Below are 17,930 nucleotides of genomic sequence, written 5' to 3'. Positions count from 1 at the left end.
CACACAGCTGAAGCCAGGTACCACTATGCTCCAGGTTGTCTGAATGCAGCCATGACTCGGTGAAGACCATAAGGCTGCACTGTTGGTATTCCCACTGAGTCTTGACCAGCGTGACAAGCTCGCCTGTCTTATTTGCTAAATACCTCAGATTCCCCATGATGATCACCGGAACGGACAGTCTGTATCTCCGTGCCTTGGCCCTCCATTTGGCTCTGGCTCTGCAGCCCCGATGTCATCTCTTCAGCTTGTCTGGGACTACAATCCTCTGTCCAGGCAACAGCGTGGGTTTACAGAACGCGATCAGCTGTTCACGTGTGTCGACAATACCCCCATTCCCCTCTGTGCAGCCAAAGAATGGAAATATTAACAGAAAGGCCACCAAAAAAGTTGTAAAACTGTGTGCGAACATCACGACACAGTTACCAAAAACGCAGTTAAGAAATAGAAATTAAAAAAACAGAAAAAACACACTAAAAGAAGAAAAATGAACAAAAACGACCGAGTTACTGCAACAGGCTGCCACCGAACACAACGCCATCTTGGGAGCCTTATACATGTGTTCACATTGGTCGGACTGTTCCTCATTACTTATGAGCGCCCCAAACAGCAATACCATGATAAAAAATGCATTTTTGTGGGTTTTCGTGCAGCTTTCAATATCTTACAACCATGTCTGATGAACACAGACCTCAGAAACCTCTTACACAGTCCAACTGAATATTCTGAGTTGACAGCATAAAACATTAAGATATGACTAAAGCCCAAAATTATGCTACTGCGCCTCCTTCCTCTCTCTCCACTGTGTAAGTGCACAGATATAAATATATTAAAAAAAATACTGCTCCAAAATGTATAAATATCAGTGCAAGCTTCTGATTTACATTGAGGTACATGTGATGCCACCCAGTGGTTTCGCTCTTTTAGACGTTATGATGTCCACACAGAGTTGGCCAGAGAAGGGTTGGGCACTCTTACAGCTGTTGTTGGTGGCATCTTTTTCTCAGTCTGAGGAGCTGGTGTGCAGGAGGAGAGGAGATCATGAGAGCCCCCAGTTATCTAAGGATGGAGATATTATGTTGGGGGGAGTTTTCAATTTCCACAGCACTTTCAAAGACAGACGGGACACCTACATGGACAAACCACTGCCACTGCAATGCACCAAGTAGGTTATACTGTCGAAATATTTTTAGATTTAAAATATCAAAGACAAAGTAAATATTGACACAAAAGTGGTGCGAAAATAGTTATCAAATTGAACAAAAGAAAACTATAAAATATTCATTGTTGTGTGTATTAACACATTTTTTTTTATTGTGCTTTTGTTTCTCCTTGAAGAAAATTTTGTTTTATAATTTGAAATATTCATAAATGTCTGCATCAAGTTTGAATTTCAGAGGGTTCCAGTTTGCCCAGGCTATGCTTTTTGCCATTGAGGAGATTAATAACAGCACAGACCTACTGCCTGGCATCTCTCTGGGTTACAAGATCTATGATGTCTGTGGCTCCATTTCCAGAGGAGTGAGGGTGGCACTGGCATTGGCTAATGGTAACAAACTTATTTCTTCACACTCTGTGGCACCATGTACCAGACCTGCCCAGGTGCAAGCAGTTATGGGAGAGACCTCTTCCTCTCCTTCCATGGCTATAGCTACTGTCATTGGACCCTTTCATATCCCACTGGTGGGTAAGATTAGTAAAAATTAATTTAAATGTGTGATAAAATATTATTAGTCTGTAATGAGTCCAGCTGGTCATAGAAAAATGGTGAAAATAATTGTAATGCTCTGTGTAAATGTTATATATTTTACATCTTTACCTCAGGAAGTCATATCTTTTTTTTTCTTTTTTTTTTTTTCTTTTTTCTTGTAGATCAGCCACTTTGCTACTTGTGCTTGTCTCAGTGATAAAACCAAGTACCCATCCTTCCTCAGAACAATACCCAGTGACTACTACCAGAGCAGAGCCCTGGCCCAGTTGGTCAAGCACTTTGGGTGGACTTGGGTTGGAGCTATTAGGACAAATGATGATTACGGCAATAATGGAATGGCCACATTTACAGAAACCGCCCAGCAGCTGGGCATCTGTCTGGAGTACTCTGTATCTTTCTTTAGAACAGATCCACCAGAAAAAATGCAAAAGATCATTGACATTATCAAAGCTTCCACTTCCAATGTGATCGTCACTTTCCTCTCCGCAACTGAGTTGTATTTGATAATGAACGACTTGTCTCTTCATAACTTGACTGGGTACCAGTGGGTAGGCACTGAGGCCTGGATCTCTGATTCCCATACTGCAGCTATGGATAGACATCATATTCTGGATGGTGCCATTGGCCTGTCCATCACCAGAGCACATGTCAGTGGCATGAGAGAGTTCATGTTGGATGTGAAGCCGCTCAATTCATCTAGTAATGAAATTTTTACAGAGTTCTGGGAGACATTATTTAGCTGCAAGCTTAAGCAGTCACAGTCATCAGCAGTAAATCAGAGTGAATGTACTGGACATGAAGATCTGACTGGAGTACAAAACAGCTTCACTGATATGTCACTCATGCCTATCTTTAACAATATCTACAAAGGAGTGTATGCTGTGGCCCACGCACTTCATAGTATTCTCAGCTGTAATAAAACATGTAACAACAAGGTGCAGCTAGATCCATTTCTGGTGAGTTGAACACTGCGGTCTTGGTTTTTATATTAAGTCATGTTAAAAAGAATATGAATTGTTGTTGTCTTTCTGCATATCTTCCTAGATTTTACAGCACATAAGAAATATTTGGTTCAAAACAAAGGAAGGAGATGAAGTTTACTTTAATGAGAATGGAGACCCACCAGCAAAGTATGAAATTATAAACTGGCAGCCAACAGAAAATGGCATTGTGGACTTTGTCCCAGTTGGTCTTTATGATGCATCTTTACCTGCAGACAAACAGCTGAATGTACACAACAAGACTATAATCTGGGCACAGAACTCAAAGGAGGTCAGTTACCATGTGATCTCTGCAATTGTTCATGGAAGAGTAGTAGTTGTATATAGTAATAGTAATTGCTATAATGATATAAGGTATGAGTTATTCTTGCTGTGGAACCATAATGTTTAGTTTCGATGCATCAGAATTAATCAAAGAAACTTGCAACCCCTTCCCATCTTCTGATAGTCATTCTTTTATTGCAGGTGCCTTTGTCAGTTTGCAGTGAGAAATGTCCACCAGGAACTCACAAGGCTCTGCAGAAAGGAAAGCCTGTCTGCTGCTATGACTGTTTAAGATGCGCAAACGGAGAAATAAGCAACATCACAGGTGTAGTAATATTTGACGCACGTCAAAACAAAAGTCTACAAGCTGTCATGTTCATGGCAGATTCGTAATCTTTATTTCAAAAACATAGGGGGGCTGTCCTATCTATTATCTGCTAAAAATATAATAAGTAATAGTAAGTTTAACACCTGCTTCAACTATTTTTTTAATATTACTTTTCAGATTCCATCACATGTGTGAGATGTGACCCTGAGTTCTGGTCAAATGAGAGAAGAGATGCCTGTGTAAAGAAGGAGGCCGAGTTTCTATCTTATGAAGAGATTATGGGAGCTCTGCTCACTGCAGCCTCCCTATCTGGAACATGCTTGACTGCTGTTGTGGCGTTCATTTTCTTCAGATACAGGCAGACTCCTATTGTCAGGGCCAACAACTCTGAGCTGAGCTTCCTGCTGCTCTTCTCCTTGACTCTGTGTTTCCTGTGTTCTCTGACCTTCATCGGCCGGCCCTCTGAGTGGTCCTGCATGCTGCGACACACAGCGTTCGGCATCACCTTTGTCCTCTGCATCTCTTGTGTTCTGGGGAAAACAATAGTAGTGTTAATGGCCTTCAGGGCCACACTCCCAGGTAGTAATGTGATGAAATGGTTTGGGCCTGCTCAGCAGAAACTCAGTGTTCTTGGTTTCACTCTTGTACAAGTTGTCATATGTATCCTCTGGTTAACAATTTCTCCCCCTTTTCCATTTAAGAATTTTAAGGAATTCCAGGATAAAATCATCTTAGAGTGTGCTCTGGGCTCAGCTGTAGGGTTCTGGGCTGTACTTGGGTACATAGGACTTCTGGCCATGTTATGTTTTTTTCTTGCCTTTCTGGCTCGGAAACTTCCCGACAGTTTCAATGAGGCCAAATTCATCACCTTCAGCATGCTGATATTCTGCGCAGTATGGATCACTTTTATCCCAGCGTATGTCAGCTCTCCTGGGAAGTTCAGTGTTGCTGTGGAGATATTTGCTATTCTGGCTTCAAGTTTTGGACTATTGATCTGTATTTTTATTCCAAAATGTTATATTATCTTACTGAAACCAGAGAAGAATACAAAGAAGAATATGATGGGGAAGGGGGAACCAAAATCTTCCTGAACACTTACAGTACATAATATGGTGGTATATATATTGTATTGACACTAAAGGTTTTTTGTCATAATTTCTTAACCAGACTGTCGAGTAGATCTCTATCTTTATTTTATATTTTTCAGATATACATTATTTGTGATATAGCATATTGATAGTACAGAATGTTGTACAATGTGAGATACAATCATATCAACCTGAAGGGAAGTACAACAAATGCACGAGACTGATAATTAATTCCCTCCAGATGTCACAACATTCACAATTTACATAATTGTGATCAAATAATAAAATCTACTGTTTAACACACGTGGCTTAACTTGTTTGGTTTCCTCTGCTCTTCATTCATTCATTCATCTTCTATACCCGCCTATCCCTTTCGGGGTTGCGGGGGGCTGGAGCCTATCCCATCTGTCAGTGGGCGAGAGGCGGGGTACACCTTGAACCGGTCGCCAGCCGATTGCAGGGCAACATATACAGACAAACAACCATTCACGCTCACATTCACACCTATGGACAATTTCGAGTCACCAATTAACCTAATAAGCATGTTTTTGGTCTGTGGGAGGAAAGCGGAGTGCCCGGAGAGAACCCACGCATGCATGGGAAGAACATGCAAACTTCATACAGAAAGGCACTGCCCGACCCGGGGATCGAACCAGCGACCTTCTTGCTGTGAGACGCGCACTACCTGCTGCGCCACTGTGCCGCCCTCCTCTGCTCTTCATTTGTGAAGAACAGACACACACACACACACACACACACACACACTTTAAACATGAAATCCCCCAGACTTCTCTTGTTTCCTTCCTCCCAAGGCGTGAATTCAACTTCCTACTTGTTGAACATGTCTGGCTGTCATGAATGTGGCTGTTTCAAAGAGAACTGAATGAACTTTTCATGACCCACCTCACAAAACTTCTGGTCAAGAAACTGTGATGGTTTTGGCTTTCAGTTTAGCTGTTTTGTGCTTTATGTTGAAGATTACTCTCCGCAGGTGTCATGTTTTGCCTTACTTCCTGTCTTTGTGTGTTTTCCCGCCTTTGTGATTGCTGATTAGTTTCACCTGTCCCTCATTAGCCTTCTCTCCACAGTGGACACAGTATGCAGTAAGTACTGCACACTGTTTTTATAGTAGTATGCAGTATAAACCGCTAAATCGATTCATTTTGCAGTGCTCTAGGCCAAGCTTATGGTTTTGGAGAGTGGGAGAAAAAGAGAAATGATAAATGTGGATTTTCAAGATTTTCTGACAAAAGCCTTTTCAAAAAACTATTTGATTAATGGTATTGTTGTGCATGAACGTGCCCATTCTGGTATGGTCATGAACATTTTCACCTGAGCAATAACTGCAGAAGTTCAGTAAAATACATCAAAAATAAATGTAACACTGAAACAGAGGTATGAAAAATAGAAACATCTTTCAGTTGTGGGCCTGGCTTTTCTCTGCCATCGTTGCTGAAATCTGCTGTGTTGGCTACAGTGGTCTGTGTGATTGTCGGGTAAGCAGGTTCTGTGAGCATGACTTGCCGCCTAGCTAGCTCCCCATGCAGATGCTAATCGAGCTTCTCAACTCTGAAAACATTGGAGCAGTTTTTGAGTCATCAATTTTAGTAAAAATACCAATATACAAAATCTACAATTGATTTCTCGTGTCAAAAACTGTCAGAAGTGACAGCTTTTTCCGCTCACCACGCAGACCTATCAACCTCATTTAAAGGGACAGTAACAATGTTCATTAAAAAAAGGAGAGGAGCTTTCTGTTTGGCCACATTGACCAGTTCTTATACATTACAGATTTTTCCTTGCTGACTTTTAACCCAATAAGTCACACGATCTGAGCTGATCACAGAGAAAACACTTTAGTTATCATAGTTTTTACTGCAAACTGCCACAAGGTGGTGCTCAGGAACACAACCAGCGTCATCATTGGACACAATGATCAACCCAAAGTGGAGAAGAATGAACAGCATTTCTACATATGTGCTTCTCTGGCACAGGTGGGAAAGGGAAGTGAGGGGGCAAGGGCGATCTCATTATCCATTGATCTGTTTGATTTGTGTGCAAATTACAGTGGGTCCAGTGAGTTGGGGGGAGGAGGTGAATAAAGTTTTGATGAACGACTTGAAGCACTTCATGATGGGGGGGGGGGGGGGCAAGCCGGATCCTGCAATATTTTTCATGTTTAAATTTCAATCATAAATATTAATAAACAGTGATGTAGAAGATTGAAACCTCTTTTACAGCTGGATTGAATATTCCTGTCTGACAGAACATACTGTTAATACATTTAAAATATAATAAAGGTCCAAACTGCTTTTTGTGTTTGGGCACGTCCCTCCTCTTGCTCCACCTTTTATCTTGACAATGCATCACTGTTCTGTTTCTATTTTCTGTACTGCTCCATAGTGTATAAATACCAGCTCAAGCTTTTGATTTACATTAATGTGAATATGATGCCACCCATTGGTTTCGCTCTCTTAGACAGTATGACGTGTACACAGAGGTGGCCAGAACAAGGTTGGGCACTCTTACAGCTGTTGTTAGTGGTGTCTTTCTGTCAGGCTGAGGAGCTGGTGTGCAGGCGAAGAGGGGATCCTGAGCTCTCCCAGCTATCTAAGGATGGGGACATTATGTTGGGAGGGATCTTTTCTTTACATAGCAGCTGGAAAGAGAGATCAGACACCTACATGCACAAACCATTGCCACTGCAATGCACCAGGTAAATAATACCAGAGAAATTTATCGACATTTAAAGTATCTAAGGGGAAGTAAGGGCAGATAAAAAGAGGTGAAAAAAGGAAATCAAGGGGAGGATAAAACATTTCCCTTGTTATGTGTATTAATACCATCAAATGCTTTCATTTGCTTTTTTTCTACTTCAAAGACAAATTATTTGCGTTCCAACTATTTATAACTGTCTGCATCAAGTTTGAATTTCAGAGAGTTCCAGTTTGCCCAGGCTATGCTTTTTGCCATAGAGGAGATTAATAACAGCACAGACCTACTGCCTGGCATCTCTCTGGGTTACAAGATCTATGATGTCTGTGGCTCCATTTCCAGAGGAGTGAGGGTTGCACTGGCTTTGGCTAATGGTAACGAAGTTGCACCTTCATACTCCGAGGCACCGTGTTCCAGACCTGCCCAAGTACAGGCCATTATGGGAGAGACCTCTTCCTCTCCTTGCATGGCTATATCTACTGTCATGGGACCCTTTCATATCCCACTGGTGGGTAAGATTTGTAAATATGAAAATAAATGTGTGAAAAAAACAATGTTAGACTGTAATTATTCCAACTGGTCATAGACAAAAGAGTCAAAATAATTGTAATGCTCTGTGTAAATGTTGTATAGTTTAAGTTGTACCTCAGGATATCATTTCTTTCTTTTTTTCTTGTAGATCAGCCACTTTGCTACCTGTGCTTGTCTCAGTGATAAAACCAAGTACCCATCCTTCCTCAGAACAATACCCAGTGACTACTACCAGAGCAGAGCCCTGGCCCAGTTGGTCAAGCACTTTGGGTGGACTTGGGTTGGAGCTATTAGGACAAATGATGATTATGGCAATAATGGCATGGCCACATTTATAGAAACCGCCCAGCAGTTGGGCATCTGTGTGGAGTACTCTGTATCTTTCTTTAGAACAGATCCACCAGACAAAATACAAAAGATTGTTGACATTATTAAAGCTTCCACTTCCAAGGTGATTGTTGCTTTCCTCTCCCACATGGATATGGATGTGTTGATACATGCATTGCCTCACCACAACTTGACTGGGTACCAGTGGGTAGGCAGTGAGAGCTGGATCTTTGATTCCCATACTGCCGCAATGGATAGACATCATATTCTGGATGGTGCCATAGGCTTGTTCATCCCCAAAGCACATGTTAGTGGCATGGGGGAGTTCATGTTGGATGTGAAGCCGCTCAATTCATCGGGGAACAAATTGTTTACAGAGTTTTGGGAGACATTATTCAACTGTAAGTTCAAGCAGTCAGAGTCACCAGCAGGGAATCAGAGAGAATGTACTGGACATGAAGATCTGACTGGAGTACAAAACAGCTTCACTGATATGTCACTCATGCCTATCTTTAACAACGTCTACAAAGGAGTGTATGCTGTGGCCCATGCACTTCATAGTATTCTCAGCTGTAATAAAACATGTAACAACAAGGGGCAGCTGGATTCATTTCTGGTGAGTTCAGCACCAAAAATCTCAAATAAACACAGAAAATGGTTTAAATTTTGAAAAATAAATAGCTGCACTCTGTCTGTCATGCTGTTGAGACAATAGAGCAACAAATGTTTGTCAAATAATGATCTCAATTGTTGCATATCTTCTTAGATTTTACAGCACATACGAAAGATTCAGTTCACAACAAAGGAAGGAGATGAGGTTTACTTTAATGAGAATGGAGACCCAGCAGCAAAGTATGAAATTATAAACTGGCAGCCGACAGAAAATGGTATTGTGGACTTTGTCCCAGTTGGTCTTTATGATGCATCTTTACCTGCAGACAAACAGCTGAATGTGCAAAACAAGTCTTTGATTTGGGCACAGAAGTCACAGCAGGTCAGTTACCATGTGATCTCTTTAATTATTGAAGAAAGTCTATTTGGATGGATGTAATGATGTAAGTCAGTAGTTATTGCCACTGGGTAATTTTGTTTTGCTGCATCCACATGAATAACAAATGCTTACAAAGAAAACACCTTTTTTTTTGTCATTATTTGTTTTGCAGGTGCCTTTGTCAGTTTGCAGTGAGAAATGTCCCCCAGGAACTCGCAAGGTTCTCCAGAGAGGAAAACCTGTTTGCTGCTATGACTGTTTACGATGTGCAGAGGGAGAAATAAGCAACATTACAGGTTTAGTTACATTTTATGAAAGACAAAACCAAACCAAAAAATTAATACATTAAAGAATCTCCTTTATAACCTCTGAGGCAGAAGTCTAACATGAGCTATAGATGGTAGGAAAAGGGAGGGGATTTGGTATGCACTGTCAACAGCAATTCAGCCTATTTGGTTGAGCAACTCTGCGTCCCAAGGTCAGAAATGTTTGATTATAATGTAAAAAATATACATAAAAACACTTTCCTCATTAATATTGCATTGATAGTGTTAAAAACGACAGCATTAAAGTTGATAGATTGATATTTAAAGGGTCAACACACTCAAATTACAAGACTTCTCAACTTGTCATAGTATCTGACTGGACACATTGGTTGTTCTCATCTGCTGAGGTTCTCTCTGCAACTGCAATAAATGCACTGAATGTGACTGAAATTGCATTTGACATTTGGAAAAACACAGCAACATGGTAGTTGATAATTGTATCTATACATAAATATACAGAGAGAGAGAGATAGAGAGAGAGAGAGAGAGAGAGAGAGAGAGAGAGAGAGAGAAGAGGGTTTTGTTACTTAAGAAAGAAAACAAGAACAAAAAAATATAAAGACAAACGCATCTTTTTAATATTCTGTATCTTGTACTCGTGAGGTCCAAATCATTCCTTGCAGCTGTTGTAAGGCTGTCCATTTTTTATCTGGTAATTATGATATCATAGAAAAGATCCAACATAGACACAAATCAAGACAAATGTACTGGGGAAGTTTAACACCTGCTTCAATATTACTTTTCAGATTCCATCACATGTGTGAGATGTGACCCTGAGTTCTGGTCAAATGAGAGAAGAGATGCCTGTATAAAGAAGGAGGCCGAGTTTCTATCATATGAAGAGATTATGGGAGCTCTGCTCACTGCAGCCTCTCTACTTGGAACATGCATGACTGCTGTTGTGGCGTTCATTTTCTTCAGATACAGGCAGACTCCTATTGTCAGGGCCAACAACTCTGAGCTGAGCTTCCTGCTGCTCTTCTCCTTGACTCTGTGTTTCCTGTGTTCTCTGACCTTCATCGGCCGGCCCTCTGAGTGGTCCTGCATGCTGCGACACACAGCGTTCGGCATCACCTTTGTCCTCTGCATCTCTTGTGTTCTGGGGAAAACAATAGTGGTGTTAATGGCCTTCAGGGCCACACTTCCAGGTAGTAATGTGATGAAATGGTTTGGGCCTGCTCAGCAGAAACTCAGTGTTCTGGGTTTCACTCTTGTACAAGTTGTCATATGTATCCTCTGGTTAACAATTTCACCTCCTTTTCCATTTAAGAATTTTAAGGAATTCAAGGATAAAATCATCTTAGAGTGTGCTCTGGGCTCAGCTGTAGGCTTTTGGGCTGTACTTGGGTACATAGGACTTCTGGCCATGTTATGTTTTTTTCTTGCCTTTCTGGCTCGGAAACTGCCCGACAATTTCAATGAAGCCAAATTCATCACCTTCAGCATGCTGATATTCTGCGCAGTATGGATCACTTTTATCCCAGCATATGTCAGCTCTCCTGGGAAGTTCAGTGTTGCTGTGGAGATATTTGCTATTCTGGCTTCAAGTTTTGGACTACTGATCTGTATTTTTATGCCAAAATGTTATATCATCTTACTGAAACCAGAGAAGAATACAAAGAAGAATATGATGGGGAAGGGACCACCAAAATCATTCTGAAAACTCAAAATAATATGTTTGCAAGAACTTTGTAGTACCTTCATAATTTGTACACAGTAAGTTGTGAAAAAGACTGTTTAGTAGATATGTACTTTAACTTCAGTTAAGACTTCTATTGTTCTCCTGTACTGTTTTCCATTGTCTACCATTTCATCTGTGACACAGAATATTGAGATGACAACATTTAATATAATGAGACATTCAATCAAATCAACCAATATACAGTACCTGTCAAACAATGTGGCACACCCTCTCATTAAATGCTTTTTTCTTAATTTATATTTCTTTGTGCTCTGTTGATCAATACTGAAGACATCAAAATTATGGACCAACAGAAATGGAATTATGTGGTAAACAATAAAGTGTAAACCAAGCCAACTGTTCCATTGATATCAGGTTGACTCACTGTTGGCACTGTCTTAGCCAGCTTCAGGAGATTGTCACGTGGAACAGCTTTTCAACAGTCTTGAAGGAGTTCTCATATGTGCTGAGTATTTGTTGGCTTCTTGTCCTTCACTCAGCAGTCCAGCTCATCCCAAACCATCTCATTTGGTTTAGGTTGGGTGATTGTGGAGACCAGGTCAGAATGCTGTGGGAGCCATCTGTCTTTGGTGCCTGCCTCACAATGACTGTAGCCCTGATATGTTTTCTCTTCAGGCAGAGTCCTATTGTCAGGGCCAACAACTTTGAGTTGAGCTTCCTGCTGCTCTTCTCCTTGACTCTGTGTTTCCTGTGACCTCTGACTTTCATCGGCCGGCCCTCTGAGTAGTACTGCATGCTTTGACACACAACGTTTGGTATCACCTGTGTCCAGTAGAGACTCAGTGTTTTGGCCTTCACCCTCATACAGGTTGTAATTTGCATACTTTGGCGGACCATCAACACCCGTTCCCTTCAAAAATATGAAACAAAGAGAAGATAATCCTTGAGCGTGCCCTTGGATCGTCTATGGGGTTCTGGGGTGTGTGAGGGTACGAAGGACTCCTTGCTGTCCTATGTTTTGTACTTTCTTTTTCAATTTTTGAACAGTTTAACCCATAACATGAAATGTGCACTCTTTACAAAATGCTGCACACAACACATAACAGACTTAATCATTTCAGTATGTATCAGTGTTAGTGAATGATTCAGTGTATCAGGAAATCATAAACTCTTTAACATAACAAAAAATTTTTCTTCTGTCACTCATTTATCATATATAATATCATTTATTTGAAACCATACAAATGATATTTGAATGCAACAGATAATCTTTCAGAGAATCTCAGTGAGCTCCACAAGTTTCTACATTTTGTTGGCTCACACACACCAGTCTTTTTGTTTGCTCAATTCATTATACATGTGTTCACATTGGTTTAACTGTTCTTATTTATGAGCACCCCAAACAGCAATAGTATGGTAAATAATACATTTTTGTGGGTTTTCGTGCAGCTTTCAATATCTTACAACCATGTCTGATAAACACAGACCTCAGAAACCTCTTTCACAGTCCAACTGAATATTCTGAGTTGACAACATAAAAAATTAAGATATTACTAAAGCCCAAAATTATGCTACTGTTTAGGCGCCTCCTTCCTCTCACCCAGTTGTGTAAGTCCACAGATATAAAAAAATCACTGCTCCAAAATGTATAAATATCAGTGCAAACTTCTGATTTACATTGAGCTACATGTGATGCCACCCAGTGGTTTTGCTCTCCTAGATGTTATGACGTCCACACAGAGGTGGCCAGAGAAGGGTTGGGCACTCTTACAGCTGTTGTTGGTGGCATCTTTTTCTCAGTCTGAGGAGCTGGTGTGCAGGAGGAGAGGAGATCATGAGAGCCCCCAGCTATCTAAGGATGGGGATATTATGCTGGGGGGAGTTTTCAATTTCCACAACAGCTTTGAAGACAGACTGGACACCTACGTGGACAAACCACTGCCACTGCAGTGCATCCGGTAGGTTACACGGTAGAAATATTTTTAGATTTAAAATATATAATTTTGTCATTTGAAATATTCATAAATGTCCGCATCAAGTTTGAATTTCAGAGGGTTCCAGTTTGCCCAGGCTATGCTTTTTGCCATAGATGAGATTAATAACAGCACAGACCTACTGCCTGGCATCTCTCTGGGTTACAAGATCTACGATGTATGTGGCTCCATTTCCAGAGGAGTGAGGGTGGCACTGGCATTGGCTAATGGTAACGATGCTGTATCATCACACTCTGTGGCAGCATGTACCAGACCTGCCCAAGTACAGGCCATTATGGGACAGAGCTCTTCCTCTCCTTCCAAGGCTATAGCGACTGTCATTGGACCCTTTAATATCCCACTGGTGGGTAAGATTGGTAATAATGAATTTAAATGTGTGAAAACATATTAGTGTGTAATTGTTGCAGCCGGTTATAGAAAAATGGTGAAAATAATTGTAATGCTCTGTGTAAATGTGATATATTTTACATCTTTAAATCAGGATGTGATTTTATTTTTTTCATTTTTTGTAGATCAGCCATTTTGCTACTTGTGCTTGTCTCAGTGATAAAACCAAGTATCCATCCTTCCTCAGAACAATACCCAGTGACTACTACCAGAGCAGAGCCCTGGCCCAGTTGGTCAAGCACTTTGGGTGGACTTGGGTTGGAGCTATTAGAACAAATGATGATTACGGCAATAATGGCATGGCCACATTTACAGAAACCGCCCAGCAGTTGGGCATCTGTCTGGAATACTCTGTATCTTTCTTTAGAGCAGATCCACCAGATAAAATACAAAAGATTGTTGACATTATCAAAGCTTCCACTACAAAGGTCATCGTCACTTTCCTCTCACCAACTGAGTTGTATGTAATGATACATGACTTGTCTCTCCATAACTTGACTGGGTACCAGTGGGTAGGCACTGAGGCCTGGATCTCTGATTCCCATACTGCAGCAATGGACAGACATCATATTCTGGATGGTGCCATCGGCCTGTCCATCCCCAGAGCACATGTCAGTGGCATGAGAGAGTTCATGTTGGATGTGAAGCTGCTCAATTCATCTAGTGATGAAATTTTTACAGAGTTCTGGAAGACATTATTTAGCTGCAAGTTCAAGCAGTCAGAGTCATTCGCAGGGAATCAGAGTGAATGTACTGGACATGAAGATCTGACTGGAGTACAAAGCAGCTTCACTGATATGTCACTCATGCCTATCTTTAACAATATCTACAAAGGAGTGTATGCTGTGGCCCACGCACTTCATAGTATTCTAGGCTGTAACAAAACATGTAACAACAAGGAGCAGCTAGATTCATTTCTGGTGAGTTGAATACCTTGGTTTTTATATTAAATTACGTTAAAAAGAATATGAATTGTTGTAGTCTTTCTGCATGTCTTCCTAGATTTTACGGCACATAAAAAATATTTGGTTCAAAACAAAGGAAGGAGATGAGGTTTATTTTAATGAGAATGGAGATCCACCAGCAAAGTATGAAATTATAAACTGGCAGCCAACAGAAAATGGCATTGTGGACTTTGTCCCAGTTGGTCTTTATGATGCATCTTTACCTGCAGACAAACAGCTGAATGTACACAACAAGACTATAATCTGGGCACAGAACTCACAGCAGGTCAGTTACCATGTGATCTCTTTAATTGTTCATGGAAGAATATTTGAATTGTTATAATGATATAAACTATGAGTTTTTCTTATTGTGGAACCATACTGTTTAGTTTCGATCCATCAGAATTAATCAAGACCCATTTCTCATAGTTGTTTTGTTCTTGCAGGTGCCTTTGTCAGTTTGCAGTGAGAAATGTCCACCAGGAACTCACAAGGCTCTGCAGAAAGGAAAGCCTGTCTGCTGCTATGACTGTTTAAGATGTGCAGAGGGAGAAATAAGCAACATTACAGGTGTAGTTATATTATATGCATCTTCATTTAAAAAATATGGGGGCGATGCAGGTATACTGTATATTTTACTTGGTGACACAGTGCAGTGAACAAGTGAACAACATTAAATATTAAAAGTCAAAAAGTTAAAGAGAGTGAAGAGCAAAGATTAGATAGTGTAGATAATAATAAAATATGTTACATCATAGTTAAAGGTTTTGCATTTGTATGTAAGTGAGGGATAACACAGTAAATACATGAATGCTGCATTATATGTTTGACCATATTGCACAGAGCTGTCAATTATTGCATATATTAAATGGCCTACAGTCGGGGTTTGAGCTGTCACAAATGTGTGTGTGTGTGTGTGTGTGGGGGGGGGGGGGGGGGGGGGGGGGTCTGTGTGTGGGAGTGGAGAGAGTGGAGGGCATTGGCTATGATGAGGATGAGGGAGGGAGTTTGGATGGGTTGTTGAGGGGAGTGATAGCTTTTGGGAAAAAAGCTGTTCAGGTGTGTGTGGCCCTGGTGCAGGTGGAGTGAATCTGCAGCCAGATGGAAGCGTTCTGAACAGGCAGTGAACCAGGTGTGATTGGTTTCCCGCTATGTTATAAGCCTGCTGTCTCACTGCGCCATCATACAGAACAGTGTGCGGGCAGTTGTTCCTGAACTGTGAGCCATCTAGGTGTTTGCTTGATATGTTCCAGTCTGAGTCTGGTATGGGCAGAGGGTTGGAGTACCACACAGTGATGGAGGAGGTGGTGACATTTTGAGTGGTGGCTGTGTAGAACATGGTGCAAATTTTTAAGAAGAGGAGTCACATCTCATGCCATCAAGTTTGAGTTTTCTCTCATTCCAGGTCGCTAGTGATTGTGGCACCTAGAAACATAACAGATGTTCCAGAAGTCCATGACCATCTACACTGTTTTCCTAACACTTAGCTACAGGTTATTTTCTGTTTACAATCCTGTCTGTTATCTGTTTAAAATGTAGTAAGCAAGTTTAACACCTGCTCTAACTATATTTCAGATTCTATCACATGTGTCCGATGCCACCCTGAGTTCTGGTCAAATGAGAGAAGAGATGCCTGTGTAAAGAAGGAGGCCGAGTTTCTATCATATGAAGAGATTATGGGAGCTCTGCTCACTGCAGCCTCTCTACTTGGAACATGCCTGAGTGCTGTTGTGGCGTTCATTTTCTTCAGATACAGGCAGACTCCTATTGTCAGGGCCAACAACTCTGAGCTGAGCTTCCTGCTGCTCTTCTCCTTGACTCTGTGTTTCCTGTGTTCTCTGACCTTCATCGGCCGGCCCTCTGAGTGGTCCTGCATGCTGCGACACACAGCGTTCGGCATCACCTTTGTCCTCTGCATCTCTTGTGTTCTGGGGAAAACAATAGTGGTGTTAATGGCCTTCAGGGCCACACTTCCAGGTAGTAATGTGATGCAATGGTTTGGGCCTGCTCAGCAGAAACTCAGTGTTCTGGGTTTCACTCTTGTACAAGTTGTCATATGTATCCTCTGGTTAACAATTTCTCCCCCTTTTCCATTTAAGAATTTTAAGACGTTTAACGACAAAATCATCTTAGAGTGTGCTCTGGGCTCAGCTGTAGGCTTTTGGGCTGTACTTGGGTACATAGGACTTCTGGCCATGTTATGTTTTATTCTTGCCTTTCTGGCTCGGAAACTGCCCGACAATTTCAATGAAGCCAAATTCATCACCTTCAGCATGCTGATATTCTGCGCAGTATGGATCACTTTTATCCCAGCATATGTCAGCTCTCCTGGGAAGTTCAGTGTTGCTGTGGAGATATTTGCTATTCTGGCTTCAAGTTTTGGACTACTGATCTGTATTTTTATTCCAAAATGTTATATTATCTTACTGAAACCAGAGAAGAATACAAAGAAGAATATGATGGGGAAGGGACCACCAAAATCATTCTGAAAACTCAATATAATATGTTTGCAAGAACTTTGTAGTACCTTCATAATTTGTACACAGTAAGTTGTGAAAAAGACTGTTTAGTAGATATGTGCTTTAACTTCAGTTAAGACTTGTATTGTTCTCCTGTACTGTTTTCCATTGTCTATCATTTCATCTGTGACACAGAATATTGAGATGACAACATTTAATATAATGAGACATTCAATCAAATCAACCAATATACAGTACCTGTCAAACAATGTGGCACACCCTCTAATTGAATGCTTTTTTCTTAATTTATATTACTTCATGCTTTGTCGATCAATACTGAAGACATCAAAATTATGGACCAACAGAAATGGAATTATGTAGTAAACAATAAAGTGTAAACCAAGCCAACTGTTCCATTGATATCAGGTTGACTCGCTGTTGGCACTGTCTTAGCCAGCTTCAGGAGATTGTCACGTGGAACAGCTTTTCAACAGTCTTGAAGGAGTTCTCATATGTGCTGAGTATTTGTTAGCTTCTTGTCCTTCACTCAGCAGTCCAGCTCATCCCAAACCATTTCATTTGGTTTAGGTTGGGTGATTGTGGAGACCAGGTCAGAATGCTGTGGGAGCCATCTGTCTTTGGTGCCTGCCTCACAATGACTGTAGCCCTGATATATTTTCACTTCAGGCAGACTCCTATTGTCAGGGCCAACAACTTTGAGTTGAGCTTCCTGCTGCTCTTCTCCTTAACTCTGTGTTTCCTGTGATATCTGACTTTCATTGGCCGGTCCTCTGAGTGGTTATGCATGCTTTGACACACAACGTTTGGTATCACCTGTGTCCAGTAGAGACTCGGTGTTTTGGCCTTCACCCTCATACAGGTTGTAATTTGTATACTTTGGCCGACCACCAACCCTCCTTTCCCGTCAAACATATGAAACAAAGAGAAGATAATCCTTGAATGTGCCCTCGGATCACCTGTGGGGGTCTGTTGTGTGGGGGGATACCTAGGACTCCTTGCTGTCCTATGTTTTGTACTTTCCTTTTCAATTTTTGAACAGTTTAAAATAAAATGAACCCATAACATGAAATGTGCACTCTTTACAAAATGCTGCACACTACACATAACAGACTTAATCATTTCAGTATGTATCAGTGTTAGTGAATGATTCAGTGTATCAGGAAATTATAAACTCTTTAACATTAAAAAATATATTTTTCTGTCA

General features: G+C 41.0%; 3 protein-coding genes across 3 annotated transcripts; all 3 read left to right on the top strand.

Moving 5' to 3' along the window:
* Positions 1-921: 921 nt before the first annotated feature.
* LOC143323261 (extracellular calcium-sensing receptor-like) lies at positions 922-4,469 on the top strand. Its single transcript, XM_076735039.1, has 6 exons — positions 922-1,162; positions 1,383-1,680; positions 1,870-2,664; positions 2,753-2,980; positions 3,175-3,298; positions 3,479-4,469. Exons 1-6 carry the CDS (start codon positions 930-932, stop codon positions 4,390-4,392), a joined length of 2,592 nt encoding a protein of 863 aa, XP_076591154.1. The 5' UTR covers positions 922-929; the 3' UTR covers positions 4,393-4,469.
* Positions 4,470-6,911: 2,442 nt separating this feature from the next.
* On the top strand, positions 6,912-10,939 carry LOC143323296 (extracellular calcium-sensing receptor-like). Its single transcript, XM_076735096.1, has 6 exons — positions 6,912-7,105; positions 7,315-7,612; positions 7,784-8,578; positions 8,729-8,956; positions 9,126-9,249; positions 10,026-10,939. The coding sequence occupies exons 1-6, from the start codon at positions 7,017-7,019 to the stop codon at positions 10,937-10,939; spliced, it is 2,448 nt and encodes an 815-aa protein (XP_076591211.1). The 5' UTR covers positions 6,912-7,016.
* Positions 10,940-12,775: 1,836 nt separating this feature from the next.
* LOC143323307 (extracellular calcium-sensing receptor-like) lies at positions 12,776-16,735 on the top strand. The gene is made up of 6 exons (XM_076735111.1): positions 12,776-12,879; positions 12,961-13,258; positions 13,428-14,222; positions 14,305-14,532; positions 14,693-14,816; positions 15,822-16,735. The coding sequence occupies exons 1-6, from the start codon at positions 12,791-12,793 to the stop codon at positions 16,733-16,735; spliced, it is 2,448 nt and encodes an 815-aa protein (XP_076591226.1). The 5' UTR covers positions 12,776-12,790.
* Positions 16,736-17,930: the final 1,195 nt, after the last annotated feature.

Source organism: Chaetodon auriga, chromosome 7 (assembly GCF_051107435.1).
Source record: "Chaetodon auriga isolate fChaAug3 chromosome 7, fChaAug3.hap1, whole genome shotgun sequence".
Lineage (NCBI taxonomy): Eukaryota > Metazoa > Chordata > Actinopteri > Chaetodontiformes > Chaetodontidae > Chaetodon > Chaetodon auriga.
The sequence above is the reverse complement of the archived record's forward strand: the minus strand, read 5'-3'. Positions and strand labels throughout refer to the sequence as shown.

Bases quoted from the DNA above. Each gene is read 5' to 3' on its own strand.
- LOC143323261 (XM_076735039.1), top strand. From the start codon at position 930: ATGATGTCCACACAGAGTTGGCCAGAGAAGGGTTGGGCACTCTTACAG. The intron at 1,163-1,382 runs GTAGGTTATACT...GTCTGCATCAAG, and splicing joins CTGCCACTGCAATGCACCAA to TTTGAATTTCAGAGGGTTCC. The intron at 2,665-2,752 runs GTGAGTTGAACA...ATATCTTCCTAG, and splicing joins TGCAGCTAGATCCATTTCTG to ATTTTACAGCACATAAGAAA.
- LOC143323296 (XM_076735096.1), top strand. From the start codon at position 7,017: ATGTTGGGAGGGATCTTTTCTTTACATAGCAGCTGGAAAGAGAGATCA. The intron at 8,957-9,125 runs GTCAGTTACCAT...TTTGTTTTGCAG, and splicing joins GGGCACAGAAGTCACAGCAG to GTGCCTTTGTCAGTTTGCAG. The intron at 9,250-10,025 runs GTTTAGTTACAT...ATTACTTTTCAG, and splicing joins AGAAATAAGCAACATTACAG to ATTCCATCACATGTGTGAGA.
- LOC143323307 (XM_076735111.1), top strand. From the start codon at position 12,791: ATGCTGGGGGGAGTTTTCAATTTCCACAACAGCTTTGAAGACAGACTG. The intron at 13,259-13,427 runs GTGGGTAAGATT...CATTTTTTGTAG, and splicing joins GACCCTTTAATATCCCACTG to ATCAGCCATTTTGCTACTTG. The intron at 14,817-15,821 runs GTGTAGTTATAT...ACTATATTTCAG, and splicing joins AGAAATAAGCAACATTACAG to ATTCTATCACATGTGTCCGA.